At 31.2% G+C, this 22,575-nt stretch overlaps 2 protein-coding genes and 1 non-coding gene across 3 annotated transcripts; 1 reads left to right on the top strand and 2 right to left on the bottom strand.

Moving 5' to 3' along the window:
- Positions 1–2,567: 2,567 nt before the first annotated feature.
- Positions 2,568–6,732, top strand: LOC120089762 (GTP-binding protein YPTM2-like). The gene is made up of 8 exons (XM_039047151.2): positions 2,568–2,801; positions 3,755–3,827; positions 4,216–4,263; positions 4,356–4,403; positions 5,088–5,159; positions 5,261–5,416; positions 5,518–5,621; positions 6,388–6,732. Exons 1-8 carry the CDS (start codon positions 2,788–2,790, stop codon positions 6,479–6,481), a joined length of 609 nt encoding a protein of 202 aa, XP_038903079.1. The 5' UTR covers positions 2,568–2,787; the 3' UTR covers positions 6,482–6,732.
- A 3,930-nt stretch (positions 6,733–10,662) lies between these two features.
- On the bottom strand, positions 10,663–13,145 carry LOC120090106 (Tetratricopeptide repeat (TPR)-like superfamily protein). The gene has a single exon (XM_039047619.2). The coding sequence runs from the start codon at positions 12,934–12,936 to the stop codon at positions 10,936–10,938; it is 2,001 nt and encodes a 666-aa protein (XP_038903547.1). The 5' UTR covers positions 12,937–13,145; the 3' UTR covers positions 10,663–10,935.
- Positions 13,146–16,652: 3,507 nt separating this feature from the next.
- TRNAE-CUC (transfer RNA glutamic acid (anticodon CUC)) lies at positions 16,653–16,725 on the bottom strand. The gene has a single exon. It is a non-coding gene; the product is annotated as a tRNA-Glu (tRNA).
- Between the last annotated feature and the right edge of the window lie 5,850 nt (positions 16,726–22,575).

Raw genomic sequence — 22,575 nt, forward strand, 5'->3', positions numbered from 1 at the left:
TCATTGTTATGCATTCTTTTACATGTACATAGACATTTTTGTAGATATTATTATTTCATCTGTAAGTGGTAGATTAGATTTAACCATAAAAACTAATCATAAAAAATGTTTGAACAAAAAAGGGTTTGCAAAAATTGAGTTTGCACAAAAAAATAAATTATTTCATTGTATTAGTGTAAAATGTAAAGAATCAAACGTTTGCACAAAAAAGGAAAAAAATCAGTAACCATCAAAATTGAAATTCATGTTTCACAAATGGGCAAAAAACAAGATAAGAATCAATCCTATTTAGTTTTTTTTTTTTTTTAGTTAACATTTATGGTTCTGAGTTAAAATAATTGAGGATTAAGAATCGAGGATTAGGAATTAGAGAAAATGTTCATTTTATTGGAATGTGACTTGTCTTTGGAGATGTAGATAAAATTGTATGCAACTGAGTGTTCAAATTATGTGGTGAAAATATGTTACATTTTTCAAGAAGAAAAAATAAATTGTTATTCAATGTTTAAGCTTTTAATTTACATGATTGAAATGATTAAGTAGTTGTGAAAATTTTTTCATTTGTTTGAAATATGTTTGGTGTTTAAGAATGGAAAAAATATATATATTATGAAATTGAATGTTCAAAATTTGTGTTTAGTATATATTTACTTCGTAGAAATTTGTTATATTATAAGAATCGGTTTTTTATTATTTTTTATTTTTTAAAAAAGAATTCACGATTTTGATATTTTAAATAAGAAAAGTGGAATTCTAAATGTTTGTTAATAAACTTCTTCCAACGTGGGTTGAGTATTTTGAGGGCCCACTATCATTACCCATGATAGAGTAATAAAGAAAAGAAAAGTGGAATTTCGAATTTTTACTAATCAACTTGTACGGTGAACTAAGTAATTAACTTTTATTTCTAGGGACATAAGAGTCCAAAAAAAAAAACAGTGCTCATTTTTAATACATTATATATTACACAAAAGATGATAGAGGTTGAATAGATCAAAGATATGTTACACATAAATTTTAAAATTCATGAATATATTAGATACAAAATGAAAAGTTTAAGAATCTATTAAGGATCTATTGTACATGAAGTTGAAAATTTAAAAACTTAAACACTTTTTAAATGTAGAAACACAAAATACACAAATTTAAATGTTGATCAAAGTATCTTTTTGGTTATTTGGGTTTTACTCAATTTAATTCAATTACTCGTGTTAAATTTTAGTTCTTATATTTTCAATAAATCTTAAATTTAGTAATTCAAACTAATAAATTAGGTTAAAAATCACTTTTAGTCCTTAAATTTTCATAAAGTAATAATTTAGTTCCTAAACTTTGGTTTATAACGATTTAGTTTCTAAACTTTCAATTTAGTAACAATTTAGTCCCTATACTTTAGTATGTAACAACTTAGCCCTTGTACTTTCAAATTTGTAACAATTTAGTCCCTAAGGTAGAAATTAGAGTTTAAGATTTCTTGCATAAATAAATCGATAAACTAATTAGAGACTCGATATTTTTTATAATACAAAGTATTCATCATAAAATAATAAAAATTGACATATAATTTTGATAAATTTATTTGCATTAGGGACTAAATTATTACATAATAAAGTTTATAGACTAAATTATTACATAATTGAAAAAAAAATCATCACAAACCAAAGTTGATGGACTAAATTATTACTTTCTTAAAAGTTCAGGGACCAAAAGTGTTTTATAACCTAAATAATAATCTACATGTTTCAAATTTTACTAATATGAATAATTTTCAAGAACTTTTATTGGAAAGACTCACCGGTTAAAAAAAATGTTTTAGAAAAATCAACTATAAACTAATAGTTGGAACTAGGGTTGAATCTCTACAGGGTCAGGTTCTCACCCCGCCCCGATTTGACCGAAGATGGGATCAAATTGGGGATAAAAAATGGGTCCCCATCCGGAATATTTTTTTAATAATTTTTAATAATATATATATATAGAGCTACTGTTATATTCTTTTAACTTTTTTTAATTTTCTTAAATTTATTTTTATTAAATATAAAATGTTTTAATTATTAATTTAAATAATAAAACAATAATAATATTATTTTGTTATACTAAATATTTAAAATTGGAATATAAATACCAAAATTTAATTGATTTTAAATATTAATTAATTAAAAATAAAAATATAAACAAGAATTTTTTTTCTCATGGGACCCAATTCTCGAAAAGGGATTTTTCGACCCCGATCCTAACTCCCAAAAAGGGGAATGAAATGGAGACGTGGTTTATAAATCCTCACGGGAAAGGGAATCGGGAGTATATCCCTGGTCCCGATCCCGTCCCGCCCCGTTGCGAACCGTAGTTGGACTAAACGATCAAAATTTATCAAATTTCAAAAGATGGGACAAGATTGTACTTTCATCAAAAAAAAAAAAAAAAAAAAAGTTTGTATCATATTTATATACTTGAATTTAGCGTCCCTATCATTAAATGGTAATTAATACTTTGAAATGTCTAAAATCGTAAATCACATAATAACACGTGGCAACATGCAAAAGGCTGTCCTACGTCATTACGGAACTCCCATTTTTCAAATTTATTGCCGTGCAGATTTCTAGGTTCTTCAGAAAACGCAAATACAAATCATTCTTCTCCTTCTTTTCCTCTTACCTTCATTCAACAATTCCGTTTTCTCCGGCGAATTCCTCCGCATTCCGATCGAAACTCGCCGGCAAAATTTACGTCTCTCCAGCACCGTGAGGAATTCTCTGTGAGTCCATCGATCTCCACCGCTTATCCGCCATGACGCCTGAATAGTAAGCGCGAATTCTTTGCCTCTAATCATTGTTCGTTTTTAAATTAATTTCAATACACTTCTCGGAACTTGCGTGTTTTTTTTTTTTTTTTTTGTTATTTTTGTTTAGAATTATCCTAGATCTGGTACGTGGTTGCTTAATCTTAATTTCGCCTTCTTCTTCTTAAATTTTCTTTTAATAATCTGGTAAGCCTGAGTATATATGATTCGTCGGGCTCTTGTGGCGATTTTTCGGTATAGATCCTTGTGATTGGAATCAGATCCACGCGATTCGATCAATTTCGGTCATCGGTGCTAAATTGCGTCTGATTCTTTGACAGCGTTTGCTGATAAACAATGAGTTCTCGATCCTTATGTTAAAGCAACATTTCATCGTCGAACAAATTTTCCTCAAAAAATATATAAAGAGATGTAATTCCATAGTTTTTGGAATAGTTTAGTTAGGTGTCTTGTCTTGTAAATTTTGCCGAAATTAATACAGGTCAAAACTTATTTATGTTCTGTACCTGTTTTACTTTCTATAACTAGCGGCTATTTTGTTTGGTTGGTATGGAATAAAGTCTTGCGCTGTACGCTCTTTGGCGTCAGTTGGTCCTTGGCGTCAAAGATGGGAAAACAATGAATAATTTGTTTGAAAATAGAAAAAATTATAACAGGTTGATCTGCTAGGCTGAGTTTTCATAGAGAAGGATAGATGGTAGAATATGATTGCTTGTTGTATATACAAAGTGTTTTGGTTCATGTCGATGTTCTATTTCATTAAGAAATTTTACATTTAAATATTTAGTGGGCATCATCTGCATCGTTCTTGTTTCAATTTTTCAATCAATATATTTGCTTAAGATATGTTTTAGATTATTTATGAGAATGCTGTACAATATTTCAATAACGTTATCTATAATTGCACTTCATATATTTCTCCAGCTCTAAGCGATATTTATTTCTTTCCTGCAGTGATTATTTGTTTAAGCTCCTGCTTATTGGAGATTCTGGTGTTGGAAAATCATGTCTCCTTCTGAGGTTTGCAGTAAGTGCTCAACGATTCTACAACTTTCTGTTTGTGATTCACAGTTTTTTTTTTTTCTTCTCTGGCTCTGAACTATGCTGTCAAATTCACAAGTATTAATTAATTTCAATAGCTAATTTTGATTCACTATCTCCAGTTTCCAACTTCTATCACATGTCAGGTGGTTTGGGTGTGAACTCTATATTGTTGCATACTTGTAGTTGTACCAAGAATTACTACCTTATGTGTGCTGTAGCCTTATGCAGTTTTGTGTGTGTGTGTGGAATTTGTTGCTAAACAGCACGTGAATGTTATTAGGTGCTGATATTCATTGGTATCTAATGCTGTACGTAGATTATTGGATTTATTGTAGGAATTACTTTTCATTTTCTATTTTCTTGCTCAACAGGACGATTCATATCTGGATAGCTACATTAGCACCATCGGGGTTGACTTTGTAAGTTTTGATTTCCCACTCTTCTGGTATTTACGAGGATTGCTTTAAAGAAATCCGTTGTTCTAATACATATTGTGTTTTCTTTCTTTTAGAAAATCCGCACAGTGGAGCTCGATGGGAAGACTATAAAGCTCCAAATAGTAAGTTTAATATCTCCGATTCTCCTAGTTGGCTTATTATGTAGGTAGTATCTTTTGTCTAAATATTGGCGTTGACCATATGAAATAAACATTTTATTACCGTATGTTTAGGATTAGAGGTCTTAACCACGTGTCTTCCAGTAAAGGTGGCTGATATGAAGCGTTTATTTTATGTATTAACAAAATAGACTTTCGTTTGAAGTAATTATGAAAGCCGCATGCCGCATGTGTAGTTTTCTTTATGCTTTTAGTTGACAGCACATTAATGCCTTTGTACTCTTTTATTTTATAAATTTGTATGGAAGTAACCAACTATTTACTTTACCTTTGAGACGTGATGGTGTCCTCTTCCTAATAACACCTTGGTTAAACCCTAAGAAAGAACAAGTTCGTAAAACATTTCTAAGATAGAGGATGATATTGTTCTAGATGTAATCATCTAGGTCAAACTTGACAAATTCTCTTGTCCCTGAAAGGACACCTTCGGTTTTTTTTTATTGATAAATTTACCTCATCTCTGTTTACCATCCAGCGGAGAGTAAACATACACTGAAGTAGGACACTAACTTGGTCTTAAGAAAAGTCTATCCTGAAATTTCTACTTATGGAATCCATCCTCCAAATTCTGCCTGTTATTATACTGTTGGAAAGAAGACTTGACAAACTTTTGCTTACAATGTGCAGTGGGATACTGCTGGCCAAGAACGTTTTAGAACAATAACGAGCAGCTACTACCGCGGTGCTCATGGCATTATTGTAAGAGCCACATACTTTCTAAACCTCCTTGTGTGTATAAAACTTGATCTCGGGGTTAGTTGTGCATGATAATTATTCTGAATCTTGTTGACTCTTGGCAGGTTGTTTATGATGTCACAGACCAAGACAGTTTCAATAATGTCAAGCAGTGGTTAAATGAAATTGATCGTTATGCAAGTGAAAACGTGAATAAGCTTCTTGTGGGCAACAAGTCTGACCTGACGGCGAACAAAGTCGTGTCCTATGAGACAGCAAAGGTATCATCATTTTCTTTCGGATTCATTCTTTACATGAAGTTTTTTGCCTTTTGGCCCTGAAAAAGGCTTAGCGAAGTGAGACTTTATGTTTTCTTTTCTAGGCGTTTGCGGATGAAATTGGGATTCCCTTTATGGAAACAAGTGCTAAAAGTGCCATGAACGTTGAACAGGCTTTCATGGCCATGGCTGCTGAAATCAAGAATAGGTAAGTTTACTTTGGACTTCTTGGATGATATAATATTAAATTTATCTTCACTCATAAGATTAAGCTTTTGGGTCAATTAGTGTAATTTAAGATGGTATCAGAGCAGATGGTCTAGGTCCTATGTTCAAATCCCTGCAATGTTGATTTCCATTCATTGAGTCTTCTGCATATTTCAAGCCCACCAGTGAGGGAGAGTGGTAGATGATATATTATTAAATTTGCCTTTACACATAAGTTTAAGCTTTTGGGTCAATTGGTGATTTAAGAATCCTAATAATAAGGATTCCCACCATTCTAATATGTGGTCCAAATGTTCAATAGACACGCGGATGTGTGGTTCGTGGGATGGATTTCTAAAAAACCTGCATCTTTTTCAAATCATGAAAACTACAAATCAAACATAGATTACACAAACTTAAGTTTTGATAATCCAACTCGTATTATCCGAAGCCTTTCAATCTCAAACTCAAGCATCCCATACGTTTTTTTAGGGAACCTTGTCTGAGGAATATGTTGAGGTGTGTAAATAGGGAGAAATTATTGGAAGCTAGAACAATGTGGCTGGCCAAAACGTTGGAGGTTTGAGAGAATCACAAACTATATCTCGAACCTTTATTGAACGGTTATAAGGGGACAATACAGATATCAATTCGGTATCTTTAACATTATTACGTGACAAAATATCTGACTTTTGTCTCGAAGTAAACAACCTGGAAAGCTGGTGCCTGGTATGTTCTCTGACCTGTGAAATGGGATTATTTTGCAGGATGGCAACTCAACCGATGAACAATGCGCGGCCGCCAACTGTGCAAATTCGAGGACAGCCTGTGAACCAAAAGTCTGGTTGTTGCTCATCTTAGATCTCTATGATTAGCACTGTACTGGTATGGTCTGATTGGTCCTTCACATGTAAAACTCTTTTCTTCTAAAGCTTTGTTTTGTTTTGTGTCCTTCTCTCCACCATTCACTTTGTTGGTCAGCACTTTGTTTAAAATTCCCATTCTTTTCCATGTATTTGATTCTGATAACACGAAGGAAAAAAAACCATCTGTACAAATTAGGAAAAAAATATTATTTGGTGAATAGCACTATTTGCTCTTTTATCTTCCAATTCCTTCATGTCATTCCGCCTGGTGGAATTCATCAAGATCTAAACATTACCTAATTTTAATGTTATACGTGGGGTATAGCCTCTATGCCTTTCAAGGGAAAGAGATCTATTTTTTTTTTAAGGAAAAAGTTTGTCACATGACAAATTGTGATTGTTGACTTTTAAGTAGGTTGTAAAAAGATGGGTACAATTCAGGACGCACCCATGTAATTTTCATTCTATAATGCAGATTTGTTGGACTAAATCATTTCCATGACTTTTGATAGGGTCTAATTAGACAAAGTGATAGTTGAATTAATGTTGGAGTAGAAAGTTGCTATTTCAACTTTTTTAAGGCTAAATTTGGCCTAACTTTTCATTCAAAAGATACTTCAATTATTCAAAGTTACAATATTATTCTTTACTCTTCATCAGTGTTTCAAAGCTAATCTTGGAGTAGAAAAATTGTTGGGATGTTGAACAAGAAGTCAATGTGTACGAGTGTTATACTTTCTAGCTTAATTCTAGTCACCGTCGTTTTTATATTAAGAGTAGCTCCTGAACTTTTATGAAAGGTCAAGAGTAAAATTGCAACTTTTGATAGGATTAGAGTATTTTTTAAACAAGTGGTGAACTTCAAGGGTTTTTTTAATAATTTTAATTTTGTAATTTAAGGGTGTTTAGATTACATTTTGAAGTATTTAATTTAAAAAAATAAGTCATTTTGAAAGAAATTAGAGGGTTTGGTAACCACTCAAAATAGCTTTTGAGTGTATTTTAATCAATTTTTATCAAAAATGTTTAAATAAAAATGAATTTTTTGAACAATATTTTTTTCCTAGGTCAATTTAAATGGTCTTAGTCTTTCCTTTAATATATGATTGTAGTTCTTCTATGGTTTTATTTAATAGATAATTAACCTTCAGAAACTAACCTAATACAATAATCAATATGTATTCGTTAATCGTATCAATAGCTACTTTAGAACTTTAGAAGGGATATTTGTATGTTACGGCTCCAGAATATTTTAGTTTATGCTCTAGGCAATCTACATAAGTTGAGAACGAATACTACGGTTTTGAAATTTAGCGATGAGAACTATAATTAATAAATATTTAGGTCTCATTTAATAATTATTTTATTTTTTAAAATTTTTGTTTGCTTTCTTATCATTTTTATTAAAAATAAAAACAAATTTTTAAAAACTATATATATGTCTATATAGATTTTCGTGAAACATTATTAGAATATAATTTATAAACTAATTTTCAAAGTTCCAAATGGTTATCCAACAAATCAAATTTCTTCAACAAAATAGAAATGGAGAAGAAATATGGAGAACCCAAAACGTTCGGATTGGGTTGTACTATTAATTCATTTGGGTTGGTTTGTTTTCAATTAAATGAAAATTTTATGTGTTGGATTGGTTTATGGATTCACAAAAAATAACCCGAACCAACTTGTACTCATTATTAATAATAAAAAGTATGTTTTCTTTTACTTCCAATCCAATTATATATATTTATTTATTTATTTTAATTTCACTTAATTTCATGATTTTTTTTAGATTATTTATTATCCACCAAGAATTTAAAATAGTTTTTTCACACTATGGAAATAAATTTTTTGTAATATAATTAAAACTAATTTGTTAATCTTATTTCAATACGTGAAAATAATTAACCAAATTCTTTTACATTTTAACATGTTGCTTATTTTTAAAACAATATTTTAAATAATTATCCGAGTAACCCGAACCAACCCAACATTTTCAGGGTTGGGTTGGGTTGGATTCATTATTTAATGAGGCTTATCTAGGTTGAAAAAATTTACAATCCGAACAATTGGTTATGTCTAAAAAGTGTTTCAACTCAATCCAAACCAATCCACAAACACCCCTATTGGGAAATCGTGTACTCGGGAGTTAAATGGTTGGAGATGCTTCAATATAGAATAACAATTTATAATCTAGTATCAAGTATGTCGGTATCAAATGTTGTCAGGTTTTATTTTATAATTTGTTTTTATTTATTTATTTTTTAGAATATATTTTCTAGGTTTACGCCACCTTTATCTAAGGTGAAACATGACCCATCAATGTAATTTAACAAGTGGAGTGCATTTGATTACATGTGTTGTTATTTACCTGTGTTTTGTAATGAATTGTGGGGTCTATCTTCAAATCTGTAATCAAAACACACAATCTAATTAAGGAACGAAAGGTGCTCAAGTGAAAGGTGCTCAAGTTATCGTTATCTTTATTGTTGGGGTCAAACGATAACTATAACAGTAAATATGACACATTCATGATTTTAGGTAAAGATGATCAAAATCAATACAATTATGTGATTGAAGTCCATTGCAATTGATTCATTAATTGAATCATATTATAATTACACCCATTTTTATAAGCGGAAACCAATTTACCCATAATTTTACCTAATATATGAGTTTATATGTTATAAATTTGAAGCAAGCGATGCAATATGTTCTTTAGGGAGGTTATTGGGCAAACATTTTTTCAAAAGTTCGATCTAATAAAACAAACCTAAAAGTTAATGTTGCGTTTGGCTAGAAATCTATAAACCAACAAAACAAATGATTCCGAATAATCGATAATATTTTATATTTCGAGTGTTTTCGAATGTGTTTAGTAATAATATCAAATTTGGACGGTGAATTCCAATTTTAAAAATATATTATTTTACAATATTATTCAATATATAATATTTTATATATTAAATTCCTCTAATTTAACAAAGAAAGAAAGAAAGAATAAATTTACGATATACGAATCCCAATGACCCAACTTAAATGGATATGATAGCTGTTCGCACGAGATTTCAAGAGAAATTTATTTCGTGGAATTTGAACTTTGTATTTATATTAATTTTGTGAAAAGTGAGTACAATCTCCAAAATAAACTATAGTCTTTAAGTTGAGGGCTTGTTGATCTCCTTGGAGGATCGACTATAGTCTTTAAGTTGGGGGCTTGTTGAGTTTCGACTTGATCTTCTTGGATGATCAACCATCAACCTTGTTGATCTTCTTGGATGATCATCGACCTTTTGATTCTCTCGGTTGGGTGGATGTGCTTGACTTGAAGATCTTGCTTGTACTTCATGCTTGTATTTATAGGCTCTCTTATGGGCTTCATGGGCTTGGGCCTGGTTAGCCCATGGGTTTGATTTAGAAATGTCAAATTCAACCTATTTTTTTTAGCTTAGTTGGATTTTGACCTGAATGAGTGATAAAACCACGTGGCGTCATCAAAATTTATCTTCAACTTCGATTCGGACATATGTCAATTTCTAATTGGACCCAAATTTAATGATTTAAAATTTCGTCATTAATTTAATAAATGTCGTGACAACTTGTGATTGGTCCAAAATTTCTCATTCAAAATAGCTTTTTTATGGCCTAACATTCTTGTCAATACGTTATACTCATTCAATTTTAAATTGTAATCTCCCAAAAAAAACTTCATGAGCCTAAGAAAAACATAAAAAATCAATGATAATCGGAAAAGTCAGTCTTATTTGATTACATTTAATGTTGTTTACTTGTGTTCCGTACCCGTACTGATATCCATGTCCACTTCCAAATCGGTAATAAAAAATACAAATTGATTAACGAGCAGATGATACTCAATTTAACCATGTTTGAAAATTACGTCGACGTTATCATTACGATTACCGTTACTATTACTGTTACAGCATGAAAATTATGAATTTGTCACAATTACTATCACATTTACTGTTTTTGAATGACCCTAAACGGTAACAATGATTGTGACAAATAAGTAAACATGATAAAAAAAATAATTCAATTACGTTTGCGATCGTAGCTGATTACGACGACACCAATTTTCATTACGGATTGGGTAAACGTGCCCATATATCAAAGGTTTTATGTTTTGATGTAAGTCGCGAGGATTTTCGCTCCAAATAATTTTAGCTGAATCCATTTTGATGCAATGAAATTAAAAACATAAAATATAATCAAGCAATTGACTACTGACAAACCAGGCTAAAAAAGAAACAGAAATCACTGCCTTAAAAATTTATATAAAAAAAAAAAAAAAAAAAAAAAAAAAAAAAAAAAAAAGAAAAAAAAAGCAAGAATCTTGTTCATTTTTTGAGACAATATAACTGCTATAATTTGGTCAGCCCTTGTAACATCATCATCATCCTCAATGTGCAATGGTTCAAAAAATTCAATAACTTACCAGTAATCACCACATGAGCAAAATCCATTTCTAAAATGATGAAACCTCGTAGTATCTCTCACAATAATCTCCCTTTTCTCAATGGCTGATATGAACTTGATTGCTCTGTGACAATCCCCACAGACTCTCAAGTTTTTGAAAACTCGAATCGGCGTCCCGGGTGCCATTTTTATCAATCCAAAAGCAATTGCCAGTTTCTCACTATGAAACAGCAGTAGCTTCTCTTTATGCTCTTCTTCTACATCATGGAGTGCAAATTCAAGGTCTGGAGCATACCCTGCCAGCTTCATTTTCGCATCTAACTCATTTAGTTTCTTGTGTATGGAAGTCAGTTCTGGATGAACTCTATCACCTGATCTGAATTCATGAGTTACACTCTTTATCTCAATCCAACTGTAACCTGGTATTTTAACTACATTGTGTTCTTTCATCATCTTCCTCACTTTAGCCACTTGATCCCATTTGTTTGTCACTGCGTAGATATTCGCAAGCTGAACGTATCCGGTTGCACTCGTGGGATCGAGGTCTAACAAGTTCCTGGCTGCAAATTCTGCCAGTTCCAAGTTTTTGTGGATTCTACAAGCGCCCAAGAGGGTTCCAAAGATTGCAGCATGAGGCTTGAATGGCATCTCATTGATCAAACCTACAGCTTCTTTTAACCGACCAGCTCGACCGAGAAGGTCAACAACACATGTGTAGTGGTCTGGTTTTGCTTCGATTCCAAACTCCTTCATAGACTTGAAATATCGAACCCCGAGATCAACAAATCCGGCGTGGTTACAGGCCAATATGACCGCAACAAATGTGATCCAATCTGGTTTCATTGCACCATTTCTCATCTTGTCAAATAAATGAAGAGCTTTTTGACCTGCACCGTGTTGAGCATAACCTGAAATCATGGCATTCCATGTAATCACATCCTTTTGCGGCATCTCCAGAAACAATTTCCAGGCACTATCCAGATCTCCACACTTACAGTACATGCTAATCAATGAAGTACAGGCAGTTGTATCTTTGGATAGCGGAGATTTACTCACTAATTGATGTATTTGCCTTCCCATAGGCAAAGCAGACAAGTTGCTACATCCAAGAAGAACACTGCTCAAACTCGAAGGATTCGGTCTTACCCGAGATTCAATCATTGCCTTGAAAAGTTTGAGACCATCCTCTGCGCGACAATTCTCAACATAACCTGCTATCATAGAGTTCCATGTGACCAAATTCCTCGTGACCATCCTATGAAATATCCTTTCAGCTAACTCCACCTTCCCAAACTTCATGTACCCGGTCAGCATTGCAGTTTCTACAACCACACTCTTCATAAGCGCATTCTTATACAGCTTCTCAGCTGCCTCCAAATCTCCATGTTCCACATATCCAGAAATCATAGCACTCCACGAGACACCATTCTTCTCCGGCATTACCGAAAACAAATCGAACGCTTCTCGCATTTGCCCATTCTGAGCAAACCCAGATATCAATGTATTCCAAGAGGCAATATCCTTGATAGGCATTCTGTTAAAGAAAGTCAAAGCAGCCTCAACACCACAATTTCTCAAATAACAAACCAACATAATGTTATAAGATACAGAATCTGGTTCAGGAATTTTATCAAACAGTTCGTGGGCTTCCTTCATTTTCCCAGCCACCTTCGTATATCCCGAAAGCATTGAATTCCAAGTAACTGTGGTTCTAACAGGCATTTTGTCAAACATCTTACGGGCAGACTCTAAATGCCCAGATCTTACAAAGCTGGCGATTGTTTTATTAAACGAAACAACATCAGAAGTAGTGTCAACATGAAGTTGGGGGATCATGTTATTGGGGGAAACCAAATGGGTTCTTCGTGGCGGGTGGATGGAAGAAGCGATGGAAGACGATTCTTGATTGGAATCAACATGAAGGTTCTGGAAATGAGATTCGATTGAAACAAAATGGCGGAATAAAGATGGGGGAAACTGGGCGTATGCCCTTGAGTTTCTAAGATTGATGATCATTTGTCATAGTTGAAACGGTAAGTGGATAGTACCATTTACCGAGCTTAGTTTAAAGCTTCTATATGGTCGATCATGGCAGATGCTGAAGGTTCATCAAAATGAACAGCACATCTCTTTAGAGAGAGACCAAGACGAACACAACAAAGAGGAAAAAAAGGAAAAAAGTTTGAACGTGGTAAAATTTTAACGTCTTTTGATCCAAGTTTAAAATGTGGATGTGCACGAAAATATGGAACTCTTAATTTTAAGAAATTTTTGAAGAAAATATTGATAAAACGTTGATTTTGATGGATTTATGTAAAAAAAAAAAGTATAAAAATAAAAAATTAATTTAAATTAGTAAATAATAATTTTATGTTTTTTAAACAAGTAAACATGTTGATTTCGAAGGATATTTGAGAGTCATTACGGCCTAAGCATCTTGTGGTACCTTGGGCTAACCTCCTTTAGTATTTGGAATCGGTTACAAACTCGTAATTGTGTTAGATTGTAGTGTTCTGATATCTAGGGTTGGCAAAATTCTCCGCGAGGTCGGGTCCCCGCGGGGTCCCGTCCCGATCGGGACGGGGAATCCCCGGTTTGACCGAAAATGGGGTCAAATCGGGGAAGTTTTTCAAGGTTCCGTTCGAGGACGGGGCGGGGACGGGGATGGTATCCTCGCCCTAACCCCGACCCCAATTTTATATAGTTATATTTTTAATATTTTATAAATATATATTTATAATATATAAAATAACTTATTTATATGTATATTTATAATGTATACTATAAACTAGTGTTGTAAGCCCAATATTGAATATATAAATTCTAAATTTAAGCCCAAAAGTCAAACCTAAACTTAAAAAATTAAAAGAAAATAATGAGGACCGCGGGGATCTAATAGGGGATTCCCCGTGGGGAATTAGTAGGGGAATGGGGCCCGCAGGGACCCGTTTCCCCGACGAGGAATTCCCGCCCCCGTCCATGCCTTCAAAAGATGAAGGCGGGGATGGGGGGAGTTTCCCCCACGGGGCCGGGGACGGGGGACCCTCCCCCACCCACCCCAGCCCTGTTGCCAACCCTACTGATATCCCCTAGTAACAGTGATCTATGTAGTGTTGGAGCGGAGTCTAGGAATAATTTATTCTTTGAGTGTTCTTTAAGAAAGGCTATGGGGTGGACATACTTTTGTGAGATTGGTGTTCCCATTGGATATCGTATTAGGATATACTTTTGCGGGTTAGTGTTCCCATAGGATATCGTATTGGAATGCGGAGCTTGATTGAATTTGTTATTTTAGTAAAGGGAATCAGCTGAGAGTTGCTTGGTGTGTTGTTATTTATCATGTTTGGCGCGAACGTGATAAACATGTTCCTAGTGCCCCTTTAAGTCCTTCTTAAGTAATTAGTCTAGATATTTTAAGTGAGATTTCTATAAGTTGCTCTAAGAGGTCAGAGGCTTTTACTGTGGAAGAATCAGGTGGCATTTTCTCCTTTGAATATATTTTTTTTAAATTGTGTGTAGTTTTGTTTCTTTTTGGATAGGTTGCTTGATGTTTTATTATATTATTTTTCTGGTTTGCTTGTGCCTTAACCTCATATTGTGAGGTCTCTCTCAAAAAAAGAAAAAACTATTAATGATATTTTATCGCTTAATTATCATGTTTTGTAGATTTTCTTATGATATAGTGAAAATATCGATGCTTTATATATATATATATATAGTTTTTTTTTTTTTTTTTTTTTTTTTGTAAATGATTAGAAAATATATAGTATGTCATCTTCTTTTTCTTTTTTTCTAGTATGGATTGTAACTTATGTGTATTTTTATATATTGGTAAGAATTAAGATTTTAAATATATATATATATATATATATATATATATATATTGTCGCTGAATTTTGCAAATTTTTTGCCGAACTTAATCCATAGCTAATACGCAAACCGATACAACTTAATTTTTGTACAAAACTTGATTTTTTTAGAATTGATGATTTAATTTTTTTTAATTAAAGATTAAATTATAGAAAATATTTCATAACTATGAGTTACTCTGAAATGTTTCATTATAATCATTAAAATTATTTTCCAAGCGATCACTAAAATGACTTTTGTTGTTAAATTTATGAAAAAATACAAAAAAGTGTATGTTTCTATTTATATGTTGCTTATGTGAATAAAATTCAAATATATACAAATTCTTTGCCTATAAATTTAACATAACAAATTGGAGATGAGTTAGTTAAAGATTAAGGTTATGATAAAAAATCATAAGTAAAAATAAAACAAAACAAAAACAAAAAATTGAGACATGAGGTTGAAATGAGGAAAATGCATGACAACATATATTGTTTACAAATGTCATATCTTTGTTATTTTTCATGTATATGTAAAGATTTGTTCACATATGTATACATAACATTTGTGCCGATAATTTAAAAATCTATAGGGATTTTTTTAAAACAAACTAACTTCAATGGTTAAAATGGAACTTTTTCAAATTTCAAAATATTATTAAAGCCGAGTCCATAATTCGGGATTATTTTTTATAATGTAACCAGTAATATTCATGGATGAGTTCATGAAAATTAGACATAGAAAACTAATTGCAACATGCTTCTAAGGGCAAACCAATTTGATTACATCAAAAGTTTGTGATGAAATTTGCTATGAGGTGACAAATTTAGGGATAAAATTTAATTTTTCTCCGTTATAAAATAAAGGTTTAAAGATAAATTTGTTATGAGCTTCTTTTTTTTTTCCTCCTCTCTCTCTCTTCTTTCTCCCTTTTTACTAACAATTTAAGTCTGATTTGATAACTATTTCATACTTATTTTTTGTTTTTTAAAATTAAACATATTTTTTTCTCATTTTTTTATAATGATTTGCATTTTTCTTAAGTACAATTGTTGAATTCTTAGCCAAATTCCAAAAGCAAACATAAGTTTTTAAAAGCTAATTTTTTTTTAGTTTTCAAAGTTTGACTTGGTTTTTTAAACCATTAGTAAATAGTAGATAAGAGGGGAAGAAATTTGAAGGTGGAGTTAGTATCTTTAAGCTTAATTTTCAAAAATAAAATCCAAAAACCAAATGGGCCTTAGTTTTTTTTAACTCTAGTTGATAATAATAACAATTTAGTCTACGTTCAGGAAAATCTTACTGAGATTTAATAGAATTTCTTATCATTAAAATTAGTATAACTCAATTGGTATGGTACTTGATACAATTGACATGATACTTGTACTATCAACCTCGAGTTTAGATATTCAATCCTCCCACATATTTGTCCGAAAAAAAGGAATTTCTCACCTTTATAAATGAATAAATTTGATAGGACAATTCAAATTTTACGCAGTCAATGGACTTGAATGATATTATAAATAATATTTCAAACTCTATACATTAATGTTTATTTTCATCCATCATTTCAACATAGAAACTACCCAATCATTTTTTAATAACATTTTCAATGTTCAAGGATTAAATTAGAATTTTATTGGAATTTTCCATAAAGTGAGTGTTTTTATGCAATTTAATTAATAAAAAAATTATAAAAATAAAATAAGTTTTTGTTCAAAATATAAAAGAATTACAAAATGAAAATAAATTATTTTCTATAGAAATATTTCAAATACTTTTAGTACATTTTCAAACTTAAACGATTAAATTGAGGGGGGAAAGTTAGATATATCGAAAATGACAAAATAAAAAACAAAAAACAAAAAACAAAAATAAAGTTCCGTTGCCGGGACTTGAACCCGGGTCTTTCGGGTGAGAGCCGAATATCCTAACCAACTAGACTACAACGGATTACTGGTGATAGTATGAAGCAAAATCTAATTATTAATTAAATGGATATAGCCAATTAAATATAAAGTGATATATTTTTGGTAACTATTTCAATAAATCCTAACTGTGTAAAATCAATATGTCGTTATTATTATTATATAATTTCCAATTTTATGTTTTTTTAAATTTTTTTTAAAAAAATTAGTTTATAACCATAGATTTTAGTGTTATATCAATTTAAAATATAAACTAAAACTTGTATCAATTTAAACAGTTAACTTTGTAAATCTATCATTTTTTTTTAGACAATTATAAATCCCTCAATTGATTCAATTAAACTCAAAATTTTTTATGAGTTAACTAATTTAGACCCTTTGTTAAAATTACTATCGAAAATTATTATATATCAATTCTATTTGTTCATTTAGTTAGAATGGTTTTTAAATAAGTTTACATACTTATAAAGATGGATGCATTGAGAGGTTCAGAACTTTGTTATATACCTTTTAAGTATAGGAACAAAATAGAAACATATTGAAGGTCAATTACCTATCATGCATAAATCATTAAGTTTAAGGTTGTTTGACAACTATTTGGTTTTGTTTTTTGTTTTTTTGTTTTTTTTTTTAATTAGGCTTACACACATTATTTTTTAGAAAAATTGGAGAAAATAGCAAAATTTGGTGGTTCATTTGGACTTATGGCAAAATCAAGAAATAATAAGGTTTTCACAAATCGTGTGTCATTCACGTGAGGTCGACTTTTATAATACCGAATCTACCCCTAATATGGTCGACCAATTATATTGAATGCAGTGCAATTGCTATAGCGTGTATCAATTATGAATATAAATATAGTGTAAATAGGTAAGTGTCACTTCAATTTCCAAACGAACAGGATTAAAAAGTGGTGCATTTTTTATCAAGTTTAAAATTTGAATTGGCAGCTTTTTATCTGATTTGATTTGTGTAACCACTTTTTGAATTCATTCAAAATAAATCAATCTCGACTTTCTATATCTTCATTTTAATTTTAATTTATAGTAAATCTTCAAATTTTACATGATCTTATTAATTTTTTATATTTTAAATTCTTGTTAACATATTTAATTGCGACTGTGGTTTTGTTCCTTATTTTATAAATATTATCATCAAATAAAGTGTATATTTCATTCAAATTTCCTGTTTTTTCAAAACACGCGTGCGCGCACACACACACATATATGTATCATTTATCATCTTATTATATTATTATATCATTTTAAAATTTTTATATATACTTTGTTATCAATATCTCAACAAAAATCTGTCTTTTTGACAAACAAGTAAGTATTCGCTTCTGCAATCTTGTTATTTTTGCTATGGCAATCTTTTACAACGAATGCAGTGTAATTGTTGAAGTTCTAGTTATCAAATTATGACCTAATTGATTAAAAAAAATAATAACAAACAAGGTCACTTCTTGATTTTTTTCCTGAATTATATATGAATTTAGATTTTATCTAATTACTTTTCGAATTAATCACAATACACAAAAACTTCCTATTTTTCTCTCCAATTTGTATTCAAATTTATTTTTTTATTCTCAAATCTAATTTTGTTTAACTAACTTCTCTCTCCTTCTCAATCTCATATATATGATCATTGGTTTGGCAACCATTTCTTGAATTCTTTCGTCTTGGCTAACTTTCGATGGCCACCCTCGCCAGATCGTCGACCTTGGTCGCTCACACATATGTTCCCTACTTTTGTTTCTACTTTCAACATCGCTTTTGTTGGATTTTATGTCCTAAAACTCGTGGTTTGTAAACAATATAACTTATTCTGAAAATTCAATAAAGTTGTTATTGAATATATTTTTTTTAAGAAATCCAACAAACCAAAGTCCTTTGACTATTATATGAGTACTTGAACTTTATATGGAGACATACAGGTGGATCAGGTTCGAATAAATAGTCAAAATTATTATAGTATATGAATAAGGTTAGGTACCTTATTATGGTAACACTATTGGATGCGGCCTACTTTTTAGTTATTACAAAAAGTTGTAAAGTACTACATACGAAGTGATCCCAATTCATGCATGTTGTGACATGAGGAGTGGGGGTGTCTTGTGTAAATGAGTTTTGTGCAAGATTGGACCATGAAACTAGTTACTTTCACTTTATAACGTTGTTTACTGTTTAAGACTAACTATTTCAAAACGATAATCTAGGTAACTTACCTTAATCTTGAGCTAACTATGAACTCTTGTTTATTCGGGATTATCCTTTGATTTGTAAACAGTGAGAGTAGACCAACTGCTTCTGCTCAATAAGCTTACCATTTTGGTGATAAAACTGGATGAACAGCTAGAAACATAGGGTGCAAGAGGGAATTCACTCCTACCTAGTTAAGGTTAGTCGAGAGGTTGAGAGGTTGTTCCCTTCAAGTATTGATTCTGGGTCTTAAACAAGAGGCATCACCCTCTCATTGGCCCAAGAGAGATTCGATTGGTTGATTGGATCATAAATCAATGGTTCATCAGGGGATCAGTGGGACTTAAGGAACAAAAGGTAATTTTTAGGGTAAAATAGAGATTCGACCCAGCTGTTATTATGAGTAACCTGTGAAAGGTTAACTTACTAATCATGGTTATATCGAGTGGACATAATATATCTATAGTGAGGAGAGTTCACTATGGGCTTTAGTGGAATCACCCATTAGTTAACGAATGGGGGTTACTAATGAGTTTAGCCGATTAATCTCGGATCGTTGGAGCCCATGATCTGTAGGTCCGCGAGGTCCCCTACTAGTTCGTAAATGGATTAGCTCTAGAATAGTGTGACGAGTCAATTTGAAGTGTTCAAATTATAATTAAATGAATTTGGAGAAATAATATTTAAATATTATTTAAATATTTGGAGATAGAATTGTGTAAAAATTAATTTAATATTTGATATTAAATTAATTATAATTGTTTAAATTGTTTAAACAATTAGTTATTAATTAAGAAAATTAATTTTGTAACTTAATCCTGAGCGATGATCTAGGTAACTTATAATTATTTGAAAAACAATTAGTTATTCAAATAATTATAAGTTATTTGAAAAACAATTAGTTATTTCAAAGCGATGATCTAGGTAACTTACCTTGATCCTGAGCTAACTATGAACTCGTGTTTATTCGGGATTATCCTTTGATTTGCAAACAGTAAGAGTAGACCAACTGCTTCTGCTCAATAAGCTTACTATTTTGGTGATAAAACTGGATGAACAGCTGGAAACATAGGGTGCAAGAGGGAATTCACTCTTACCTAGTTAAGGTTAGTTGAGAGGTTGAGAGGTTGTTCCCTCCAAGTATTGATTATGGGTCTTAAACAAGAGACATCACCCTCTCATTGGCCCAAGAGGGATTCGATTGGTTGATTGGATCATAAATCAATAGTTCATTAGGGGATCAGTGGGACTTAAGGAACAAAAGGTAATTTTTAGGGTAAAATAGAGATTCGACCCAGTTGTTATTATGACTTACAAATCATGATTATATCGAGTGGACATAATATATCTACATTGAGGAGAGTTCACTATGGGCTTTAGTGGAATCACCCATTAGTTAACGAATGAGGGTTAGATCAGTCTAATGAGTTTAGCCGATTAATCTCGGATCGTTGGAGCCCATGATCTGTAGGTCCGCGAGGTCCCCTATTAGCTCGTAAATGGATTAGCTCTAGAATAGTGTGACGAGTCAATTTGAAGTGTTCAAATTATAATTAAATGAATTTGGGGAAATATTATTTAAATATTTGAAGATAGAATTGTGTAGAAATTAATTTAATATTTGATATTAAATTAATTATAATTATTTAAATTGTTTAAACAATTAGTTATTAATTAATTAAGAAAATTAATTTTTTAAAATTAATAATATTTTCAATTTTATTAGATAAAATTAAATTATGAATCAATTTTGATAAAATTGAAAAAGAAAAGAAAAACACAAAGTTGGAAAAATGTTTTTTCCATTGTCTTCATGTACTAGCTCACCAACAACCCACTTTAAATCTTCATTAACTCCAAGCATGAACTGCATCTCATGCAACAAATCTCTTTGCATGAATGTCTACAATATATTGAAGAGATTGAAGTGTTGTGAAGGTAATGCAACCAAACAAATTTTTGAGAAAAATTCGTGAGAGAAAAAGGTTGCTTTTCTGTTGGGTTACTGCTGTGAGTTTCTCCAAATTCCCCTAATTACAACTTATTTTGAGTCTCACTACTCAATCTTGAGCACCAAGAGGATAGTAGGGAAGATCTTGGGGTGGTCTACTACAAGATTCAGTGGAGATTTGTAACTGGTTTAAAGCTTAAAGGAAGTTCTTCAAAGGTATATCATGAAACCCATTTATTTATGTGGAAGCATGTTTTCTTTTGTGTCAGAATTAATGAATTAGAGTGCTTATGGATCCTGGTTTCTTTCACTCATTGGTACCTTCCAACAGTTTTTAACAATGACCTTTTGGTGTTGATAGTGTTTAAAGTTGGTTTTCAAGATCCTATGGACAAACTAGTCACATGGAATTAAGATGATCAACTAGTTTGGTGTCAAACGCAATCCCATTTCCAATAGTCACATCATCTTGAGATTGCAATTCCTTCAAATGTTTACTTGCCTACAACAATTTCATAGGTATAATCAACTTTGTTTTTTCTCACTTTGGAGAAGTCCATCCATGTGGACATCCATAAGTTTCTAACAACCCTTGGCGCCTGGTCGTCAACTTCCCTCACATACACATAAGTGTTGAAGACCATATTGGGTGATTTATTTGCTTTTAGAATGTTTAGATAGTGTGTATTTGAGGTTCTATAATGTTTATATAGAGTGTATTTATGGTATTCAAGTTGCTTTTAAAGCAGCGTATCTTTGCATTTTTATTTATACTTAAATTGGTTGTTTTTAGGGTAGTTTTATCATTTACTAATTAGTATATATATTTTTTGTAGACATTTATTTTGCTATTTTTACAAATGAAAATTTAAATTTTGTTATTTTATTGTCACTCCTAGTTTTACCCTCAATAATGTAGGCTGAAAAGTGAAGATCAAGACTCGATTCAAGCCTAAGCCCACCGAACCTAACACATTGTTTTGAATTTAATCGAGTTGACTACTTTTAATATCCATACCCATAACTTAATCCTTATGCTTGACTCATTGAATCGAAGTTTTGGAATTTGTTAGTGCACATCACTTTCTAATTTCAAGTTCTATTTTTCTTATTCGTTTCTCACACAATTTTATTTGATTTGTATCATACCATATTTAAATACACATATAAATTCTATGAAAATTTTCAAAAACAAACTCAAATTTTCAAATTTTTTCGGTTAGTTTTCAAAATGTTGATTGTTTTCTTAAAACATTTTAAAAAGTAAGTTATAAAGCAAGAAAACTAAAAGTAAAAGTAGTGACGGTAAACTTAAATTTCAAAAAGAGAGAGAGAATAAGATAGTTATCATATGAGATCAAAATAATTATTAAAGTGAGTATTTTTAAGACCAAAATGACCAATTCTACTAGATTATATGATAGATTGACCTAATAGTTGACACAAAATATTATTCGATTTGGCAATAAACGAAGTATTCTTTAGATGCCAAACAAATCAAGTGTAGAGGACAAGAGCGAAAAGGTGAGCAAGAAATAAAACCATATTGAAAATATGTAGGGGTTGGAGATTGAATCTTAGATTTTGAGATTAATAATAAAAGTTTATGACAGTCAAATTATATCATGTCAACAAAATCGATAATTAGAAAGTGAGCTAGAACTGGAATACAAGCTTAGAAAAAAAAATATCTAAAAACAAGGTTGATGACACCAAAAAATGA

This window comes from Benincasa hispida, chromosome 11 (assembly GCF_027475165.1).
Source record: "Benincasa hispida cultivar pf3 chromosome 11, pf3_genome.v1.1, whole genome shotgun sequence".
Lineage (NCBI taxonomy): Eukaryota > Viridiplantae > Streptophyta > Magnoliopsida > Cucurbitales > Cucurbitaceae > Benincasa > Benincasa hispida.

Bases quoted from the DNA above. Each gene is read 5' to 3' on its own strand.
- LOC120089762 (XM_039047151.2), top strand. The intron at 4,264-4,355 runs GTAAGTTTTGAT...TCTTTCTTTTAG, and splicing joins GCACCATCGGGGTTGACTTT to AAAATCCGCACAGTGGAGCT. The intron at 5,622-6,387 runs GTAAGTTTACTT...ATTATTTTGCAG, and splicing joins GCTGCTGAAATCAAGAATAG to GATGGCAACTCAACCGATGA.
- LOC120090106 (XM_039047619.2), bottom strand. From the start codon at position 12,936: ATGATCATCAATCTTAGAAACTCAAGGGCATACGCCCAGTTTCCCCCA.